Source organism: Cryptomeria japonica, chromosome 3, assembly GCF_030272615.1.
Source record: "Cryptomeria japonica chromosome 3, Sugi_1.0, whole genome shotgun sequence".
Classification (NCBI taxonomy): Eukaryota; Viridiplantae; Streptophyta; class Pinopsida; order Cupressales; family Cupressaceae; genus Cryptomeria; species Cryptomeria japonica.
The window spans coordinates 759717079-759739546 of NC_081407.1; the positions used below are offsets into that span (position 1 = coordinate 759717079).

Genomic DNA, 22468 nt, shown 5'->3' on the forward strand with positions numbered 1-22468 from the left:
ACAAGTAGGAGTGATGGAATCTATGTAGCATGATATACTCTCTCTCTCTCTCTCTCTCTCTCTCTCTCTCTCTCTCTCTATGTTTGTGTGTGTGCGTGTGTGCGCGTGCACACACATGCTAATATAACAATATTATGATATGGCAAAGAGTATGAGTTTTAAATGATCAAAAGTAGTAGCATGGTATAATATTAAAATTTGATAAAACATCTTTTTCCCAATGCATCTTTTTAAGTCATTTGTTGATAGATATATAGAGGGTGATACTCAATCCTTATATGGTTCTCCATGTTTACCACCATCCATTTACACAAACAAGAATTGAATGCACAAGTATACAAAGTAGTCATAGGAAAATAGAAGCATCTAACAAGTATTATCTTCTTGATAATTAAATTTAGCATAAAAATTGATTTCAAACACATTAGTACATAAGAATACCAATAACAAGATTTGTCTAAACATGATCTTGAGAGTATAAAACTCATACAGACACATGTATAAGAGTACAAAAGAAAAGGTAACTATCAATCTATCTAATTAACCTGATATCATGAAAGACATATTAAATGCTAATTCATTATTAAATCTTCTAAATGATATACTTAAAAACTAATTCATGAGTTATTATATGATGCATAAATTCACTAACATTATATCATTAAAATGTTATAAATTGATAATAAATGATTATCATAAATAACTTAGTTTCATTCATTAAATCTAATTGGTTCAAATATTTTGACAATAGAATATATTTTCCATCTTAGAATAAACTTTCTACCTTAGATTTGATTATAATATTCAATATCATATTCATCTAATCACTCCTTTGATTAAAAAGTGTTATCATGATCAAACAATCAAAATATAAGATCAAATCCATTTAATATTTATATATATAGTCATAAACTTTAGAGATGGTTAACCATTTAATGATAAGGAACTATCATCTAGTCAAGAAACTATATGAACATGTCAACATGAGATTAATATGAAATTCCATCCTTATCCTTTACATTTAAAAAAACAAACTATGATATTATCATTAGAGTTTTCACTAAGTCAGAGTTCAATATTCAACAATCACAAAATAAAAAACAAAATTTATTATTTCTATATGGTAAGGGATAACGGCTTACATCTTACCCTTGACCCAAGAGTCCATTTCTTTCATTACTATCCTTATTATCCTATTTTATATATTAGTCTTGTGATTTTAAAAAGTCTTTCTATTTTTAATCTAAACAAAGTATTGTAGAGGCATTCAAATAATAACTTATTCATCTTAAGATATACGGAAAGAATATATTCAAGTTTAATATTGTTGACTAATGAATTTATTTCTATACGTTTAAAGCTATAACTTAATAAATTTTAAGCTTTAATAACATCTCTACACCTCTTACTTAAATTCTCTTAATAACTACTTGCATTCTTATATTGATATATGCTACTCTATGCATTTATTAATATATAAATAAATATCTATTTTATTGATCTACTACTAATCTAATTATAAATAAATGGTAATAATCAATGGATGGATTTAGTCAAGCTAAGGATTACTGGCTATACTCTTGGGTTGACCTAAACAAATCCATGAGTAATAATATGCTAATGATTATAATTAAAGTGAGAGTTAATGTATTCAATTACAATTCATTAATAGCTAAATTTTATTACAAAAATATCATTCTAAATTACTTCAAAGAATTATTACAAAGGAAAAGTATTTATGAAATTCAAAACTTATAAATCCAAATTTTTAAACTATCCAAAATAACCAATAAACTTTTACATTGTTAGACAATATAGGATAACTTGTTACTGCTACACGGATTTGATTTTTGTCTTGAACAAAGATACATTATGAATAAAGGAAGATTGCACAAAGTGACATAAATAGAAGGTCATTTCCAAGGAAATCTAGATAGTTCTTTTCAATGAAAATAAAAGAAATAGTGGTTGTTGTTCTTAATAGAATGCATATATTATGTGCGTTAATCACACATAGACACTAAGAGAATGGTAATCAGTAGACACATTTTCCAAATTAATTACCCTTGATAACTTCTCCAAACATCATAGAAACTGATAAGATAAGATAAGAGGACATCAACACAAAATAATACTAGATTTATGTAGAAACTTAAGGGGAAAACCATGGTGAGAAAAGCTTCTTGGATCTAATATGCACATCTAGCCTCATAAACTAAATAATAAACTTATAATATTTTGTATGCATCAACCCATAGGAGACACCGATCCCTGAGTCTAAGAAGTGAACACCAACTATAATCATGAGGCGCCAACCTTAAATACAATAATAGTACATGAAAGAAATGATATGCAGATCTTCAAGGATGAAGCTTTAGGGTCACCTTGATCTAATCAAATTTTGACAACCCTCTCAAAGTGCATGAGACCTTTAATTGATTTTGTCCACTTAACCTAAAATTTAGTTGACAACTTACGCAACTTTTGCCATGGTTATTAGTTCTAGTAGCAAGAATTACTCTTTAAATGAATCCAATTACACTTATACATCCCTACATTATATATAATCACAACTCATCTTATAACTTATTTACAACATTCACACATTTGCCACATGCATACTTTAGACCAAACATATAAAAGGCTTAAACCAAGATCCAACATGCTACTTCAAGAGTTGGATGATGCTATTCTTTACGAAAAAAAATTAGTTGGTCCTAGTACACTTTCACATGCTTCCTATAGTTGGTTCATAGTGCAATAATTTGACCCATTCATAAAAAAATTCATAATATATTGTGAAGTGATCTCTATGAGTATAATGTTGACCCTAACTTTTCATGTTATTGAATTCCACCTTTGCAACTTGAATAGACTTGTCTTTGTGTGTAGCCTTATTTATCTTCCAACATACAAGCCTCAAAATATAACTATGGTAGAATGTGGTATAAAATATTGTGCTAGTGGATATAGTTTTTTAGGAATGAACTTCATATACACATCACAAATACTTCCAAATCCTTCAACAATAAAAAATTGATTAAGATGATACTAGTGACATACTATATTGAATGATGTATTTAACATAACTTGACTCTATTTATCTAGATCAATAATTATTTGATATGACATAATATTAATTAAAATTATTGTAATTTTTGAAAACTGGATATTGAGGGTAACATAATGATAATTTATACAAAAACCTTAACTACCTCCTTTGACATTAATGAAAATATAAATTTCAACAATCTCCTCCTTTGTCATTGGTTCCAAACATGAAAAATGCTACTAATAAAATACTCCTTGTAATGGAAATTAGGGGCTCCCCTTGTGTAGAAAATTTGCTTCCATTGTAATTGGACTTTCATTCTTCTCAAGTTTGGCTTTGTGCTCTTGTAATTGGACTTTCATTCTCTCTCTCTCTCTCTCTCTCTCTCTCTCTCTCTCTCTCAATCCTTTCTTCCCCAAATGGTGTAGAATTTTGGCTTCCTTTCTCCCACTTTGACATCAATGACAAATATCTACTTTGATTCTTGGTCTTCAAGGAAAAATTAATCTACTAATACCTTTTGTAATTTTTTTCACAATACCACCAAGACTACTTGCAGTGAGGAGTCAACACTCCTCCTCAACATATACTAACTTCCTCTTCATTTAAGAGGGGGGCGATACCACTACCAAATTCTAGCCAAGATATTAAATTGTCTCGTTTCGAAAAGGTTTTGTAATGATCTCTCCTTTGTTTCAACATATTCTATCTTCACTTGTTTCGTTGCAACCTTCTCTCTTAGATAGTGATACTTAATTGAGATATGGGTTTTTCCGTGAATGTGTTACCCAATCATTTGAAATGTTTATAGTACTTGTATTGTAACAAAGGATTGGCATGGGTTCTTCAAATTCAATCTCCATCTGCTACAATGTCTTTTTTTATCTATAAAACCTAAATGCAACAAGAAACTATTGCAATATATTTTGCTTCTACCATAGACTAAGATACAAAATCCTTATTTTAGCTCAACCATGATATAAGGCTATCACCAATAAAGAAAGCTATGCCACTTGTACTATTCTTTCTATGAAAGACCATTTGGGAGAAGAGAAGACATTACCTCATCAAGCACAAAATTTAAAGTAGTGCTTCAAATGTTCATCAATAGATTGCTCCATATGTGTAGAAAAGAATGCCATAAGACCATTCCTTTAACTTCTTCCTCCATCTTTTGTTTACAATAGTGTTAAATGAATTAAAGTGCTCAACAACTTAATCCATATTAACCACCCTCAAATAATACTACTTACATAGAAGATGCTTGTTCACCAACGATATGGTGTGGTACAACTTTCCTAACTTTATAAAAAGGGGTTGCAGAGGATTCATGTACAACATTCAGGAGCAATAAATTTCCCAGACATAGCCAAATAAGATTACTATATTAACTATCTAAGACAACCCAGTTTTCATCCTTCATGCCTGTTGTTTTACTTCTAATGAAATCTTTACATAGATCTCAAACCGACTGACCCTGATAGCACAGAGGTTCCATTCCCGTACCCAGTCCATAAATAACTGAATAGCCTGTTACATTTTGAAGGCCAATTCAACAAGAACCTGTTGCCACGTCCAGATCTCTAAGGCAGCCCAAGAACTACAAGGATATCATGCGTCTCACATAGAAAAAGAAGTCCCATTACTACCACTGGCCTGATATTCTACCAAGCATCACCAGCTCCTCTGCAACCTCCATAAAATATAACGCGCCAACTATACTAAATCCAACTCTAGTTTATATTCTTTAAATTTGGTAAATACAAAGAAGCTTAATACCGACCTCACAACATGCTTTGCAACAATTCAACTGGTCATAGTCAAGATGGGTATGAGACATTGACCATCTACGTCAAACTTTAATTAAGGCCGACTCTCGATGTTATGTGTGCACACTTGAAGAGTATCTCCATGCTTTTTCACAAATAACAAATTTCTTGTGTGTTGAAAAAAAGGCACATGGATTTTACAACAATCTGTTCTGCATGGTTGTTTTTGCTATGTTGTTCGATGATAAAAGATCAGAGCGAACTCCATATAGCACATGTAGCTTTTGACTTCGTCATGGGACATTGGATCCACATTTCCTTATAGTTTGTGGTCTCCTCCATCCCTCATCAACTAAAATTATTTTCGTCTAAATGTAGTTTTTAAATAAAAAGAAAAGTTTTTGCAGCCACACGAATTTGCATGGGGCCATTACATTATTTGTACGCTGGAAGGCTAGTACAACCTCGTTTCCAAAAGCAAATAAAATCTTGATGAAAGTATGCTTAGAAGAATTAAAGGAATAAAAATAATAGTCCAATGCACTCTGTGCGTGACGGTAATGTATACCATGAAATCTCATGAGTAAATTCATGCACGTCCTCCAATCTGCATATAGTTATTAGTTGGGGATGGAAGGCAAGCATGCACAATGAAATAATCACGATGCTCAAGTAGTCAAATTTCGATTGTTGGTACTCCCTTATTTGGTAAAAGTTCAAAATTAAGGACCTTTAGGAAGGCCATTCAAGTTAATATACCCCTCTTTTCCAAGCGACTTGCATAATTTAGCTGATTTTACCTTTGATATAGAACTATAAGGTTAGATCTTGTCCAATTCTAAGTGGCTGGTACAAGTCTAACATGAATATGATAGTAGAAACACACCACACACTAACAGTGATAACAAAAATACATGTAAAATTTAACTATTAAATAATTAGATATGAACAAAATATGGTTGAGACAATGGTTTTCTAGAATTCTCCCACTTATTTCAAATACCTTGCAAAAGCATAAAGGGAATATTAGCATCTAAGTACTAAGGACTATGAGGCCATTATATTTATTACACCATCTAATGTTATTTGTGCTTACATGCTTCATCAAATCATCTAAAACAATCACCAAAGAGTCATCATTTTCAATCATCATCCACTATCCTCCACCATGTGATGAGAAAAATGGTATTGTGCATCTATATGCTTCATTTATACACAAAAAATTGGGTTTTGGCCAAGCTAATGACACCTTGACTCTCACATTGAGTTTAAACTATTGCTTGAATAAGGCCAACAATTCAACAAAAACTCTAAAACCAACTCACCTCCTTACAGGCATTACTAATTGTCATGTACTATACCTCTACAATGGATAAATGACTACAACCCATCACTTGCTTATTCAAGTAATAGAAACACTAAATAGGCTAAAGAAATAGCCACTAGTAGATATTTTATGATCTACATCTCCTGTCAAATCTAAGTCAACAATCCCTTGTGAGTAATCACCATAATAGAAGATATAATAATTTATAGTGTTCTGCATTCACCTTAAGTCTCTCTTCATTGTTGTTCAATGCTCTATGCCAATATTAGCCATATAATAATCCCAAGGCTCCCATTACATCACCAATGTCTAGCTTTATGTAAAATATAACATAAATTAGAATATGAAGTAGACTAGTGTAAGGAACATGCAATATATACTCTACATTTAACGGTGAAGACGTATATATTACTTAACTAATAACTTAGTACCCAAGAAAATAGAAACATTTACTAGCATATAATTCTGCATACTAAAATATTACAACACAAATTCAACATACTTAGTCTATCCCAATCAAACATTTCTTATTTCTCTCTCTTTTCAATGCCTAGGATGCATATAGGAACCCCAAATTGTTTATGTTGAAATGTATTGAAATTTTATATACCATATCTCTAATCATCCATTCATTGTTACCAAATATCAACAAATGATCTATGCATAAATTGATAAAAAGAGATTGATTACCATCATAAAGTTTAATTTTTAATAATTAAATAGTTGCTAAGGGGCCCAACGCCCAATACAGTAGAAAGTAAAGTCTATAAACAACATAACACAAAAAATAGGGGAAAAAAGAAACAATTATCGGCACCCCGATGACTACCATCTAGTACATAAAACCAACCCCACCAAAACCAAAGTCAAATATTTGACCAACTATATAGGCAACCAACATAATTAGGAAATACACTAGATTATAATACATAGCATATGAATTAAACTTTTGAAACCATAATTTTGGAGATCATTGGACACAATATAAGTATTGCTTCAATTTATATGCTAATGAAACCTTGCCTTTTACCACATAGTAGTTGTTAGGCGTTATTCTTTTTCCTACAAATATTATTTAATCTTTCTTTGGTTTATTAGGAGTGGTTAATGTGAATAAACATGGAAAAATACATAATCTACATGTACCACTTTCTAACACATGAGTAATTGAGTCACACACTCCCTTTTGGCTTGTTGTGCCTCCTTCCATAACCACGAGTTTGTTCTTACCTTTAGTAGGTTATAGGGTAATTAATTTTCTCACCCTCTTTTGGCTTTTATGCCACTAATTATAACTTCTTTTCTATCTTCACTTAAGGAGGTTATGCTACATATTTTGACATTTATCAAGTAGGTAAAACTTCCCATATTTTATGGGTAGTAGGAGTTAATGCACCTATTGGTAGCTCGGTGAGCGTATCAAGAGTATTCTCAAGTTCTCTTGCATTGTCTATATTGTTCTTTCATTTCAGATTTTGGCTCTACTATTTGATATTTGATTATCTATTAACTGTAGTTGCACATGATCTAGGTCAGACACGAGATTCTAGCCCGATTGTCACTTCCCAAAGAATCTAACATGGTACTGGAACTTGTTGTCTAGTACAGTTAATTTTAATATCTGGCTTTCATAGATTTGAGACTAACTTATAGCTATAATATTAAAAACCCAAGTATTCTCTTCTCCTACATCCTTGCATAGCCCTAATAATAAGTACAACTTAACAAAAGAATAAGCATCCCTATAATCTACTTTGCATAGTTATATTCTTGGGAGGTTTGCGTGATTGTAGCATTTAGGTAATTTTGGCAGAATTTTCAACATTTCCAAAGCATCCAAAAGGTTGGATAAAGTCACAATTGACTTTTTTTTCAAAAACATCAAAGCTTGGAGGACAAAATTAGAAATCAAATGTTAAAATTTAAAAACTTTTACAGGAGCCATTTTAAATTTTGCATTAGAAACTCATTTTTCAGTCACTAGAAAGAAAAAATATTTTTGGCATGCAAAAACCATTTTTAATAAGTTTAGCACCTTCCCTAATTTCAATCTATGTTCTCCTACTCCTATTTGCATACATCAATATTTATCCATCCTTATCTATATCCTACCTATATTTATATTCATGCATTCCCATTATTTTTTGTCCTATATTTGCATACATTTACCCATGATCATTGTATTATATATCTTTTTACAACGGACCATTTTTGTAGCATTGAGGATTGATCTTGCTTGGCTTGAATTTTAAGGAAAAATAAATTTGTTTCAAATTTTAAAATTCTCCTCTTTCCTCATAGTCATTGGGAGTTGAGTTTGTAAAACATGGAATTATCTAGCAGGGCTTCAAATTTAAAGACATTAATTGACCATTAAGCAATCATTGACTTATTCGTATATAGAATGAACTTATGAACATTTTCATTTGGAACTTTAAATAGAATAAAAATATTGTATCAAAATCAACATCTAAGTATCTTTATCACAATCAAAAAACTATTCTAATTAAGGGATTAGGAGAACATGACCATTGATTATTTCACTATCTTTATGATGTAGTTATAAATATACCAAGTCCTTAATAATCAATGAGGAGTATAGAATCTAGCAAATCAAAGAGAAAAAGTATATATTGTGATAGATAAGGTCTAGAGTTACAAATTAGAGATGTATAAAATAAAATTAATCTACAATCACATAATTAACTTAAAAGGTTAATAATTCCCCATGCAAGTGAATATATTTAGTTGCGTCGTATACAATTACACCGGGTGTGTTCATAGTTTCAAGAAACATTTGCATAAATTAGTTTTTTGAATTACTGGTATGAACATAAATTCAACTATTTCCTATCTATATATTGCAGTTCTTGTGAGATTTACCTAAGAAATGTTTTTAAGTGACAATCGAGATAATATAAACAAACACTAGCTTGACGTTCTACCACTACACTTCAAATTTGAGAAAAATATTATTCGATATTTTCCATATATTCGTCTTTAGTGAAAGATGACAAGAGAGTCTCGGCAAACAAAACTAAAATAACTAAGAAGCCTCATTCTGTGTGCTCATGCTTGCAAAGTAACAGAATTGAGGGATTCCTAAGAATTTGTCTATAATGGACACATTTGGTCTAACTGCTGGAACCTTTTCTGCAGGTGAGAACATCCGAACTTGCAGTGATAGAGCCCACAATAGAGGAAGGTCTTGCCGCCATACTCGAAGCTTTGGCATAGCTTGAGGATTCTTTAGCCCCTGATGCTGTGAAGAATGCCCCATTTAACATAAGATCTCCCACTGATCTCCAGTTGCCTTCTGTTGAATCTTGGTGCTTTGTAACCTGCACATTACCCATACTATAACTATACTACAACCGTTGAATACCAAAGATATAAGAGACATGAGTTGTACAGGTCTTTTACCTCCTTGTGGAATCGATAATCAGGAGCAAGGAATCTGTTGCCTTGGCTGTTAATGGTGGGGTTTGCACTTCCCCCGATTGCATACATTTCCCAGTGGGTGTAATCATTGTTCACCACATGAAAGTATCCATTTCGACATCTGAATCATAACATTAATATCTTAAAGACTTGAGCAAATAAACTATAGCAAGTTCTATATTTGTGGTCTTTGTGCAAGGAATACAGTTTGTTAGAAAATTCTATTCACACGTGGGCATACGTTGAACAAGCCCTTCTCCAAAGTGGTTGAAAGCAACTGTTACTTGCATTTTGACATCCTCGGTGTAGGCGTCATTGTGTCCTAGGAGCATCAGCTTGAAAAAGCCAATAAATATTGGACTTGAGAAATAGCTTTCTATCGACAATTTAATAAATACTCACATTTTTTTCGTTCAAGTCAAGTAATAGGCTTGTAATACCCTACCCTAAAATCCTCGGATAAAAAATACAATTGTGAAACCTAATTTCAAAGAAATGTATATTTATGGAAGACCAAAAAAGTAGTTTTGAGCACCTTGTCATGGTGAGTGAAAAAGCTATTTGAAATGGTTATAGCAGTGGAACCCATGATGGCGTCGATCAATCCAATTGCGCAACTTGACAATGAACATTGGTCAACCCAAATTGCGCTTGATCCAAAGATGGAAATCCCATCCCCATCACTCTTGGTTCTAAACCCATAATGTGTCGGGGAGCTCCTAACATTTGTATTTCCCGCAGGGTTACAGTCATGGATATGAACTCCATGAATGATAATATTGGTCACATACTGAATTGTAATGCAAGCTCCATTTGCTATATGAACAATGGCACCTCTACCATCAATAGTCTTATAACTATTCATGATAAGCTCCTCCTTGAGTTGAATAACCATATCTCTTTGGAAAATAATCCAAAGAGGTTCGGTTTGAATAACAGCATGCCGCAGAGTGCCAGGTCGAGGATTAACCAGGTCATCATCATTTGGATCTGTAACTATATAAAATATGCCAGTCTTACCTCCAATGGCGTTTTTGCCAAATCCGATGGCATAATCAGCTAGTCTCTTTCGGTTGTTAACCCAGTTAGGATCACAATGCCAACAATCATCGATGGGGTTCCCCATTTCACACGAGCTCAACTTTCTTTTCGAATTATTTAAACTCCTGCACAATAGTTCTTGAAGTAAATAATCTCAACTGTTTGTAATATATGCTAGCTATAAAAAAATACTAGGACTTTGAAATTCTCTTAATTGAACTGACTTAAATATCTTTTCTGTAGTGAATTTTCTTTCATTGAATCTGTCTCAACGACGACAATTGTTAATTATCCAATGGCATGATTGTAAGGAAGCAAAGGTGTGCAGAAACGCTTCCTACGCTAATCTTGAGAGGATGGTTATGCAACTTTCAACTTAAATATTACTAAGATATCAAGAAATGCATAATAAAGCATAAACAAAATAGCAATGAACACATAACACAGTGATTACTATGGGGAAACCCTTCTGGGAGAAAAATCCCACCCTCCTAAACTCATACAATGTATTATCAAATCAAGTTGATTACAATACACTTGCAATGGAAGTTCTTACAGGAGCGCATCACCACAACTTAAACTCAGAGAGACTCCTTCTAGCATCCAGTCTTGCAAAAAAAACTCAATTATCAAACTCCTCCCCAAGCCCTCCTTTTATAGTGATTTTGCAACCTGGAAACCACTTGTGGTTTTACAAAACCATGGGCTTAACCACCATGCCACATGGTGCCCATTTTTGACATTTACATTTCCAAAATGGAAAAACAACCAGGTTAAAATAGTAATCCCGTCCATAATTTTGTCCCCTAACTTAGACCCTCTTAAAAGTCACAAAATGAGTCATTAAGGCTCTAAAAATGGCCCACCTATATTCTACTATGGATAAGACTCAATTTTAACAACTCACTAACCATTTTCCAATGCATAAACATGTGGAAAACTACCTGAAACAAAGTCTGGAATTTTCTAGAAAAAGACTGCAAGGTTGAGACACATGTTTCTCAACATTCTCTCACTTGTCAGACACCTTGCAAGAGTCAGGGGATCCAAAATATCATGGACTTAATTGCTAGGGGCCAAGAGGCCCATAGACTCTGAACACCATCTGAATTTCTCTGTGCTCACGGGCTTAGTTAATGCATCAACAACATTCACCAGAGTTTCTACCTTTTCCAGCTTCACCTTGCCATCCTCAATCATATCTCTCACAAAATGATATTGTACATCAATGTGCTTGGTCCTGGCATGAAAAGTAGAGTTCTTCGCTAGGCAGATTGCACTCTGACTGTCACTATAAATTGTCACTGCACCCTGTTTGAACTCTATATCTGAACACAATCTCTTTAGCCAGATGGCTTCCTTACAGGCATGAGTAGCTGCCATATATTCTGCCTCAGTAGTGGACAAAGCGACCACAGCCTGTCACTTGCTCATTCAACTAATTACACCACCGAATAATGTAAACACATATGCACTGGTGGATCTTCTTCTATCAACATCACCAGCCCAGTCTGAATCCACATAGCCTCGAATATCTAAGGAATGCTCATTTCCTATTCCATGAAAACATATCGAGTACTCTGAAGTACCCCTCAAGTTTCTGAAAACTCTTTTTACTGCATCCCAATGTGCTCTTCCTGGATTAGACATATAACGAGAAAGAACTCCCATTGCTTGGGCAATGTCTGGTCTTGTACAGACCATAGCATACATCAAACTTCCAACAACACTCTGATATGGTACTCGACTCATCTCTTCCATCTCCAATGGGGATGTAGGACACTGTGAACTAGAAAGCTTTGTTCCCATTGTAATAGGAACACTCAATGGTCTTGAATCCTGCATATTGAATCTTTTCAAAATAGTACCAACATACTTGCTCTGGCCTAGCCAAAGCTTTCTGTTTTGTATATCTCTTACAATCTCCATTCCCAGAATGTGCCTAGCTACACCAAGATCTTTCATTTCAAACTTTATCGAGAGCTGAGATTTTAACTCTGCAATCAAAGCTTTTCCTTTGCCAATAAACAACATGTCATCGACATATAGGGCAATGACCAAGAAACGATCACCATTAGATTTAAAATATATACAGTGATCAGATTTAGATCGCACAAATCCCAAACTCAACACATATGTATCAAACTTCTGGTACCACATCTTAGGACTCTGTTTTAAACCATACAAGGATTTCTTCTACTTATAGACCAAATGACTTTTACCTTTCATCACATAGTGCTCTAGCTGTGTCATGTAAATTTCTTCCTCCAAATCTCCATGAAGGAAAGCTATTTTCACATCCATTTGCTCGATTTCTAGATCATAGGCTGCTGGAATAGAAAGTAAAAATCTAATGGATGTCATTTTGGCTACTGGAGAAAAAATCTCACCATAATCTACTCCCTCAACCTAAGAGTAACCTTTTGCAACCAAACGTGCTTTATACTTCTCAATCCTTCCATCTGAACCCATCTTCTTCTTGAACACCCATTTACAACCAACAGGCTTTCGTCTTTCAAGCAATGGTACAAGGTCCCATGTTTCATTCCTCTTAAGAGCTGCCATTTCTTCAATCCATGGCTATTTTTTAGGACTCTAAATCATTCATACCAAGATCCTCTTCTACAGATCTCGGTTCATCAATGTTAGCATTCAATGCAAATATGCATCTCCAATCACTAGGAGAATACCCATACCTTTCATGTGGTTTCCTTTGTCTAGTAGACCTTCGAGCAAGATCTGGTTCAAGTTCAGCTTCAGGTTCAGCTTCAGGTACCTCTTCTTCCTCTGATGATTCAGAACTCATAGAGCTCTCATCGACTTCTTGTCTTTCTAAGGGCCTCGATTCAACTTTCTCGGATGTAGCAGGTAGTTGAATCACATCTTTCTTTTGTTCTATTTGTTCTGACTGCATTGTAATAGAAGAAGGCTTAGTTTCTCTAAAAATAACACTTCTTGAATAAAATACGTTTTGTTCAACAGGATTCCAAAGCTTGTATCCTTTTACACCATAACTGTATCTGATGAAAATACATTTAATAGCTTTGTTGTCCAATTTTGTCTGCTTCTCCTTTGGCACATGAGCATATGCTTTGCAAATGAACACTCTCAGATGTCTAAGTGAAGGCTTGTGGCCCGACCACGCTTCCATTGGTGTCTTAGCAACAAGAGCTGATGTAGGAGACCTGTTTATCAGGTAGTAGGCAGTGGCTACAGCTTCAGCCCAGAACTTTTGTTCTAGTCTAGCTCCACTCAGCATACTCCTAGCCTTCTCCATCAAGGTCCTGTTCATTCTTTCTGCAACTCCATTCTGTTGTGGAGAATACGGAGTTGTCTTCTTTGTTTTAATACCACAATCTTTACAAAATGTGTCAAAATCATTGGAGCAAAATTCACTACCATTATCAGTTCTCAAACATTTTATTTTCTTTCCAGTCTGCAACTCAACCATTGCTTTAAATTCTTTGAAACGACTGAAAACTTCAGTTTTACTCCTAAGAAAATAAACCCATGTTCTTCTACTAAAATCATCAATGAAAGAAACATAATAAACTGATCTACCAATAGAAGGAACATCAACTGGACCAAATACATCCAAATGGATTAGATCCAAAATACTTGAAGACTTATAAGAACTGGAGTAAAACTGAATACGGTTTTGTTTTCCATAAATACAATGGTCACAAAAATCAAATTCAAGATTGCAATCATTCAACCCATTAACAAGGTTCTTATTTTTCAAAGTTTGTAGACCCTTCTCACCTATGTGGCCGAGTCTCAGGTGCCATAACATGGTCTTCTCTGCAGGCAACTTTGATTCGGTAGACAGAGCACCCTTGGGTACCCAAAAACCATGGCCATCTGTTGAAAGAGAAACCCTCTCCTTTTCCAACTGAGTTGTCTTTTTCACAATCTTATCAGAAGTACTATTGCACTCAACTGTACATGCATCAAGCTGGTACAATGTACCCAATCTGCTTCCTCTTTCTATCACCATAGCACCTCTTACCATTTTCACACCTGCTTCAGAAAACTATACATGCACACCCGCATCTATTAGCTTGCTAACAGATAACAAATTCCTTGCTAGTCCCGGGATATGCAAGACACCATCAAATCTTCTAATTCTACCATCAGAAAATTTCACATGAATACTTCCATGACCAACAATATCAAGTACTGAGTTATCACCCAAATATACCTTACCACCATCAAAATTTTCATACTTACTAAACTAGTTTCTATTAGGAGTCATGTGGAAAGATGCACCTGAGTCTATTAAACATGCATTGTCACCTGCAGAAGTGGCCAAGGCTGCAATAAAAGCATCTCCATCTTCCTTCTCAGACTCAGAATCAGAATCTTGCTTCTTCTTCTTTTTCTTCTTTTCTTCTTTACAGTCCTTTCGGAAATGTCCGGGTTTGCCATAGTTCCAGCAGATTCCCTTGGACTTCGCAGGAGATTTTGATCTCCCCTTATTCTTGGACTTAGAACGGCCATGCTGCTTTTCATTCTTGCCTCTTTCTTTTGGTCTTCCTCAAACACTCAAAGCCTCTTTGGCATTCAGAGAAACCTTCCTTTTCATCTCCTCAGAAAGTAGAGAACCAACAACATCCTCCATCTTCAAGATGACTGCAATGCTCCCTATGGCCATCACAAGGCTGTCCCATGAGTCTGGCAACGAACATACCAGGATTTGGCACCTTTCTTCTTCATCCATTGACACCCCAACAGAGGTAAACTGAGTTACCAACATATTAAAGCTTTCCAGATGCTCAGAAATTCGTCCACCTTCTTCCATTCTCAAGGAATGCAACTTCTTCCTCAAGAAAATTTTATTCACAAGTGATTTTGCTTGGTAGAACTCATTTAGCTTCTTCCAAAGCTTCTTCGCAGTAGATTCTTCGTAGACATTAATCAAAATTGAGTCTGCAAGGCACAATCTTATGAGACCTTTAGCTTTTCTATCCATTACATCATATTGTGCAGCTAAAGTCAGATCTGTGAGCCTCAACTTATTCTCATCAACTGCATCCCATAGATCTCAATCAATCAACAGATCTTCCATCTTCAGCTTCCACATTTCAAAGTTTGTGCCAGAAAACTTCTCTACATCAATCCTCCCTGATATACTTGCCATCTTTACGATCTTGAAATACAGAAATGAAATACTCTGCACAAGCTTCCACTCAAACCTTGATTAGCTCAAGAAACCCTGTACCCAACAAATAGAACCAAAACTGGCCAGGCTCTGATACCACTTGTAAGAAAGCAATATGCAACTTTCAACTTAAATATTACTAAGATATCAAGAAATGCACAATAAAGCATAAACAAAATAGCAATGAACACATAACACAGTGATTACCGTGGGGAAACCCTTCTGGGAGAAAAACCCCACCTTCCAAAACTCGCACAATGTATTATCAAATCAAGTTGATTACAATACACTTGCAATGCAAGTTCTTACTGGAGCGCATCACCACAACTCGAACTCAGAGAGACTCCTTCTAGCATCCAGTCTTGCAAAAAAAACTCAATTATCAAACTCCTCCCCAAGCCCTCCTTTTATAGTGATTTTACAACCTAGAAACCACTTGTGGTTTTACAAAACCATGGGCTTAACCACCATGCCACATGGTGCCCATTTTTCACATTTACATTTCCAAAATGGAAAAACAACTAGGTTAAAATAGTAATCCCGTCCATAATTTTGTCCCCTAGCTTAGACCCTCTTAAAAGTCACAAAATGAGTCATTAAGGCTCTAAAAATGGCCCACCTATATTCTACTATAGACAAGACTCATTTTTAACAACTCACTAACCATTTTCCAATGCATAAACATGTGGAAAACTACCTCAAACAAATTTTGGAATTTTCCAGAAAAAGACTGCAAGGTTGAGACACATGTTTCTCAACAATGATGATATGGGTGATAGAAATTTGTTCTATAACTGCTGCATACCAACTACAGTTACAAGAATAGTATTATAGAAATTACAGTGAAGAAAACGTCGAGGAACAACATAAGAATAAATAGAACATTTATAATAAACCTCGTCATTTAAGATTTCATACTAATGTAGTAAATTCAATAAGATATTGGATTTCATTTCTATACTACCATAAATAAATTCTCTAAAATGTCTAAATCATCTGAAAGTCGAAATGGTTACCTTTCTACCATTTGAACTACAAGCTCCGGCTTCTCAACATGATATTTATCACTATTCTCAGCCTTAGTCATATTGAAGGGGGTTCTTATTGATTCCACCATTACTAACTTGATGAAAAAGACAGGAAGAAGAAGAAACAATGGCTGTAACGCTTGTCTGCTCGCCATTTTGGATAGGAGAAAACCTGCAATGGTTGTATTACATGCTATGGCTTTGGGCTCGCTTATATACAAAATCATCATGTGCAAAATCTGTAGGGAAGGGGGAATCTTGACCCCGCGGTTTGAAAATATGGTTGTATGCACGTTATCTCAGTGCGATTATTACGGTGGTAATGCACATGACTATAGCGCTTGACCTTACCTATACTCATAAACAATAGTCAGTAATGATGTGATAGAGCATTCCTCCAACGTTTCTTAGAATGTTTATTCCGACGTTTTTCTGAATTCAGAGTTTTCTCCAAATTTATTTGAAAAACATAGATATAGAAACTTTCATGGATGTGGTGGACGCGGCATTTTACCCGTGTCTGCTTTCCATGGTGACTCCATTGAGTTATTCACAAGTAACACTTCTTTGGGTTTCACATTAAAACATGAGAAACATTGGCAAAGGTGATATGGCCCACAAGTATATTTGTCTTTGGTTATAAATGACTTTCCTCTTCCGTAATTTGCACGGGGATGGGTGACCAAGTTTGGTATAAAATTCTCGCATATTGTTCCCGCGCTCACATGGTTCCCGCGCTCTTCATTTTTTTTATCGTGGAAAAAATTAGAATTCCAAAGAATCTAACATATCGAAACTTAATAGATTGTAAATGTATATTTGTAGGATAAACTTCTTTATGTTAACGCAATAAAACATAATGAACGGATGATTACATTAGAGAAAGATAGGTCGAAGTGAAAATAATTGGAGTTTTATTTGCTATGTGTGACGTCACGAGGATAATTAGGTATAATAGACATATTTATATATTAATTTAAGGTTATAAGTTTATAAAGATTGATTATTTCTAATTCTACATCATATCAATTTAATAATATGAACTTTTAAATAATATGTTGAATCCTTCTATGTTTTTAGTTTGGATGGCTAGCTCAACCTGAAATATATATTTAATCAAACCAAATATTCAACTTTTAAAAATAATAAAGACATATGATACTATTGGAACATTTTTGTGCATTAATTCAGCTTTTAATTCTATTGAATTGTATGACACACACAACTTAATAGTGAGAAGGCTTTTGTAACAAGTATGAATGGTGAACTAATTGTTATTTATTTTGATCTAATAGGATCATTCATTTCTAGAACTTCTAATTGTGTAGATCTTACTTATAAAAAGGAGCTGTGAATAATAGAAGGCTTTTTAATACTTATATTTTTTTACTATTAGATGGAGTAATTAATTATGTGAGATTTATTTTTTTATCAAATAAAAATCATTTAAATAGCATCAACGAAAGTCCAAATAGTTCTATGTGATTAGATTTGTAAACCATTTTTAGAAGTAGACATCTCACTTTCCATGCCACATAAAATAATATTAAAGTTGAACATGAGTCCTTATATCATAAATTCTATCGAAATTTTCTACCACCTCTTATTATTAGAGCATTTTTACACTAGATGACTTGTTATTAAATTATAAATACAAAAATAATAAATTATAAAAATGCCTCTTATATGTACTGACATGGAAAATATATTAAATATTTTGTAAATTTGTTTATCTTACATGAAACAAACCCAAATACAAGTGAAATTGCTTTGAATATATCAATGTGCATTCACATGAGTTAGTAATGTGTCAATTTTGATATTTTTTAATGTTTTGAGACAATAATAATTTCAAACTATAAGGACCTCCATATTATTAAAATAATGATATAGCATAAAATAAGCATTATTCTAAAACATTTAAAATAACATGTTCAAATATATTAGAATGGAAACATGATGTCTAAGTACAAAAGCCATTGACAAGCCCAATCATAAGGAAACAATTTCCTTTACATAGCATCAAAAGGTCAATTACAAAGAGTACAAAAATTAAGGTAACCCTAACAGGAACTCACGAGACACTATCTCCAACAAGCACACATTGGGTGAGAGCATCATCAAAAAACTTATCTACCCAACCACAAATCTTTACACTCCCCTCAAACTCTTCTTGGCATGAAGAATAACTGGCCCAACGCAAAGATGTCGAGAAATCTTAAACAAGTAGGAGTGATGGAATCTATGTAGCATGATATACTCTCTCTCTCTCTCTCTCTCTCTCTCTCTCTCTCTCTCTCTCTGTGTGTGTGTGTGTGTGTGTGTGTGTGTGTGTGTGTGTGTGTGTGTGTGTGTGTGTGTGTGTGTGTGTGTGTGTGTGTGTGTTGTGTGTGTCTGTGTGCGCGCGCGCACACACACGCTAATATAACAATATTATGATATGCCAAAGAGTATGAGTTCTAAATGATCAAAAGTAGTAGCATGGTATAATATTAAAATTTGATAAAACATGTTTTTCCCAATGCATTTTTTAAGTCATTTGTTGATAGATATATAGAGGGTGATACTCAATCCTTATATGGTTCTCCATGTTTAGCACCATCCATTTACACAAACAAGAATTGAATGCACAAGTATACAAAGTGAAAATAGAACCATCTAATAGGTATTATCTTCTTGATAATTAAATTTAGCATAAAAATTGATTTCAAACACATTAGTACATAAGAATACCAATAACAAGATTTGTCTAAACATGATCTTGAGAGTATAAAACTCATACAGACACATGTATAAGAGTACAAAAGAAAAGGTAACTTTGAATGTATCTAATTAACCTGATATCATGCAAGACATATTAAATGCTAATTCATTATTAAATCTTCTAAATGATATACTTAAAAACTAATTCATGAGTTATTATATGATGGATAAATTCACTAACATTATATCATTAACATGTTATAAATTGATAAGAAATGATGATCATAAATAACTTAGTTTCATTCATTAAATCTAATTGGTTCAAATATTTTGATAATAGAAGATATTTTCTATCTTAGAATAAAATTTCTACCTTAGATTTGATTATAATATTCATTATCATATTCATCTAATCACTCCTTTGATTATAAAGTTATCATGATCAAACAATCAAAATATAAGATCAAATCCATCTAATATTTATATATATAGTCATAAACTTTAGAGCTGGTTAACCATTTAATGGTAAGGAACTATCATCTAGTCAAGAAACTATCCAAACATGTCAACATGAGATTAATATGAAATTCCACCCTTATCCTTTACATTTAAAAAAACAAACTATGATATTATCATTAGAGTTTTCACTAAGTCAGAGTTCAATATTCAACAATCACAAAATAAAAAACAAAATTTATTATTTCTATATGGTAAGGGATAAGGGCTTACATCTTACCCTTGACCCAAGAGTCCATTTCTTTCATTACTATCCTTATTATCCTATTTTATATATTAGTCTTGTGATTTTAAAAAGTCTTTCTATTTTTAATCTAAACAAAGTATTGTAGAGGCATTCAAATAATAACTTATTCATCTTAAGATATACAGAAAGAATATATTCAAGTTTAATATTGTTGACTAATGAATTTATTTCTATACGTTTAAAGTTATAACTTAATAAAGTTTAAGCTTTAATAACAGCTCTACACCTCTTACTTAAATTCTCTTAATAACTACTTGCATTCTTATATTGATATATGCTACTCTATGGATTTATTAATATATAAATATATATTTATTTTATTGATCTACTACTAATCTAATTATAAATAAATGGTAATAATCAATGGATGGATTTAGTCAAGCTAAGGATTACTGGCTATACTCTTGGGTTGACCTAAACAAATCCATAAGTAATAATATGCTAATGATTATAATTAAAGTGTGAGTTAATGTATTCAATTACAATTCATTAATAGCTAAATTTTAGTACAAAAATATCATTCTAAATTACTTACAAAGATTTATTACAAAGGAAAAGTATTTATGAAATTCAAAACTTATAAATCCAAATTTTTAAACTATCCAAAATAACCAATAAACTTTTACATTGTTAGACAATATAGGATAAATTGTTACCGCTACATGGATTTGAATTTTGTCTTGAACAAAGATACATTATGAATAAAGGAAGATTGCACAATGTGACATAAATAGAATGTCATATCCAAGGAAATCTAGATAGTTCTTTTGAATGAAAATAAAAGAAATAGTGGTTATTGTTCTTAATAGAATGCATATATTATGTTCATTAATCACACATAGACACTAAGAGAATGGTAATCAGTAGACACCAATTCCAAATTAATTACCCTTGATAACTTCTCCAAACATTATAGAAACTGATAAGATAAGATAAGAGGACATCAACAGAAAATAATACTAGATTCATGTAGAAACTTAAGGGGAAAACCATGGTGAGAAAAGCTTCTTGGATCTAATATGCAAATCTAGCCTCATAAACTAAATATTAAACTTATAATATTTTGTATGCATCAACCCATAGGAGACACCAATCCCCGAGTCTAAGAAGTGAACACCAACTATAATCATGAGGTGCCAACCTTAAATACAATAATAGAACATGAAAGATATGATATGCAGATCTTTAAGGATGAAGCTTTAGCGTCATCTTGATCTAATCAACTTTTGACAACCCTCTCAAAGTGCATGAGACCTTCAGTTGATTTTGCCCACTTAACCTAAAATTTAGTTGACAACTTACATAAATTTTGCCATGTTTATTAGTTCTACTAGCAAGAATTACTCTTTAAATGAATCCAATTACACTTATGCATCCCTACATTATATATAATCACAACTCATCTTATAACTTATTTACAACATTCACACATTTGCCACATGCATACTTTAGACCAAACATGTAAAAGGCTTAAACCAAGATCCAACATGCTACTCCAAGAGTTGGATGATGCTATTCTTTACGAAAAAAAATCAGTTGGTCCTAGTACACTTTCACATGCTTCCTATAGTTGGTTCATAATGAAATAATTTGACCCATTCATCAAAAAAGTCATAATATATTGTGAAGTGATCTCTATGAGCATAATGTTGACCCTAACTTTTCATGTTATTGAAGTCCACCTTTGCAACTTGAATAGATTTGTCTTTGTGTGTAGCCTTATTTATCTTCCAACATACAAGCCTCAAAATATAACTATGGTAGAATGTGGTATAAAATATTGTGGTAGTGGATATAGTTTTTGAGGAATGAACTTCATATACACATCACAAATACTTCCAAATCCTTCAACAATAAAAAATTGATTAAGATGATACTAGTGACATACTATATTGAATGATGTATTTAACATAACTTGACTCTATTTATCTAGATCAATAATTATTTGATATGACATAATATTAATTAAAATTATTGTACTTTTTGAAAACTGGATATTGAGGGTAACATAATGATAATTTATACAAAAACCTTAACTACCTCCTTTGACATTAACGAAAATATAAATTTCAACAATCTCCTCCTTTGTCATTGGTTCCAAAGACGAAAAATGCTACTAACAAAATACTCCTTGTAATGGAAATTAGGGGCTCCCCTTGTGTAGAAAATTTGCTTCCATTGTA

The 22468-nt window shown here is 33.1% G+C and overlaps 1 protein-coding gene across 1 annotated transcript; it reads right to left on the reverse strand.

Moving 5' to 3' along the window:
- Positions 1 to 9282: 9282 nt before the first annotated feature.
- LOC131874363 (probable pectate lyase 18) lies at positions 9283 to 14642 on the reverse strand. The gene is made up of 6 exons (XM_059217700.1): positions 14393 to 14642; positions 13357 to 13417; positions 10125 to 10755; positions 9821 to 9924; positions 9572 to 9710; positions 9283 to 9489 (listed from the first exon to the last, which is right to left on the reverse strand). The coding sequence occupies exons 1-6, from the start codon at positions 14640 to 14642 to the stop codon at positions 9283 to 9285; spliced, it is 1392 nt and encodes a 463-aa protein (XP_059073683.1).
- Between the last annotated feature and the right edge of the window lie 7826 nt (positions 14643 to 22468).

Coding starts and splice junctions, on each gene's coding strand:
- LOC131874363 (XM_059217700.1), bottom strand. CDS start 14,642: ATGGTAAGAGGTGCTATGGTGATAGAAAGAGGAAGCAGATTGGGTACA. Junction 13,418..14,392: donor CCTGAGACTCGGCCACATAG/GTGAGAAGGGTC, acceptor CTGAATCATCAG/AGGAAGAAGAGGTACCTGAA. Junction 9,490..9,571: donor ATTATCGATTCCACAAGGAG/GTAAAAGACCTG, acceptor GGTAATGTGCAG/GTTACAAAGCACCAAGATTC.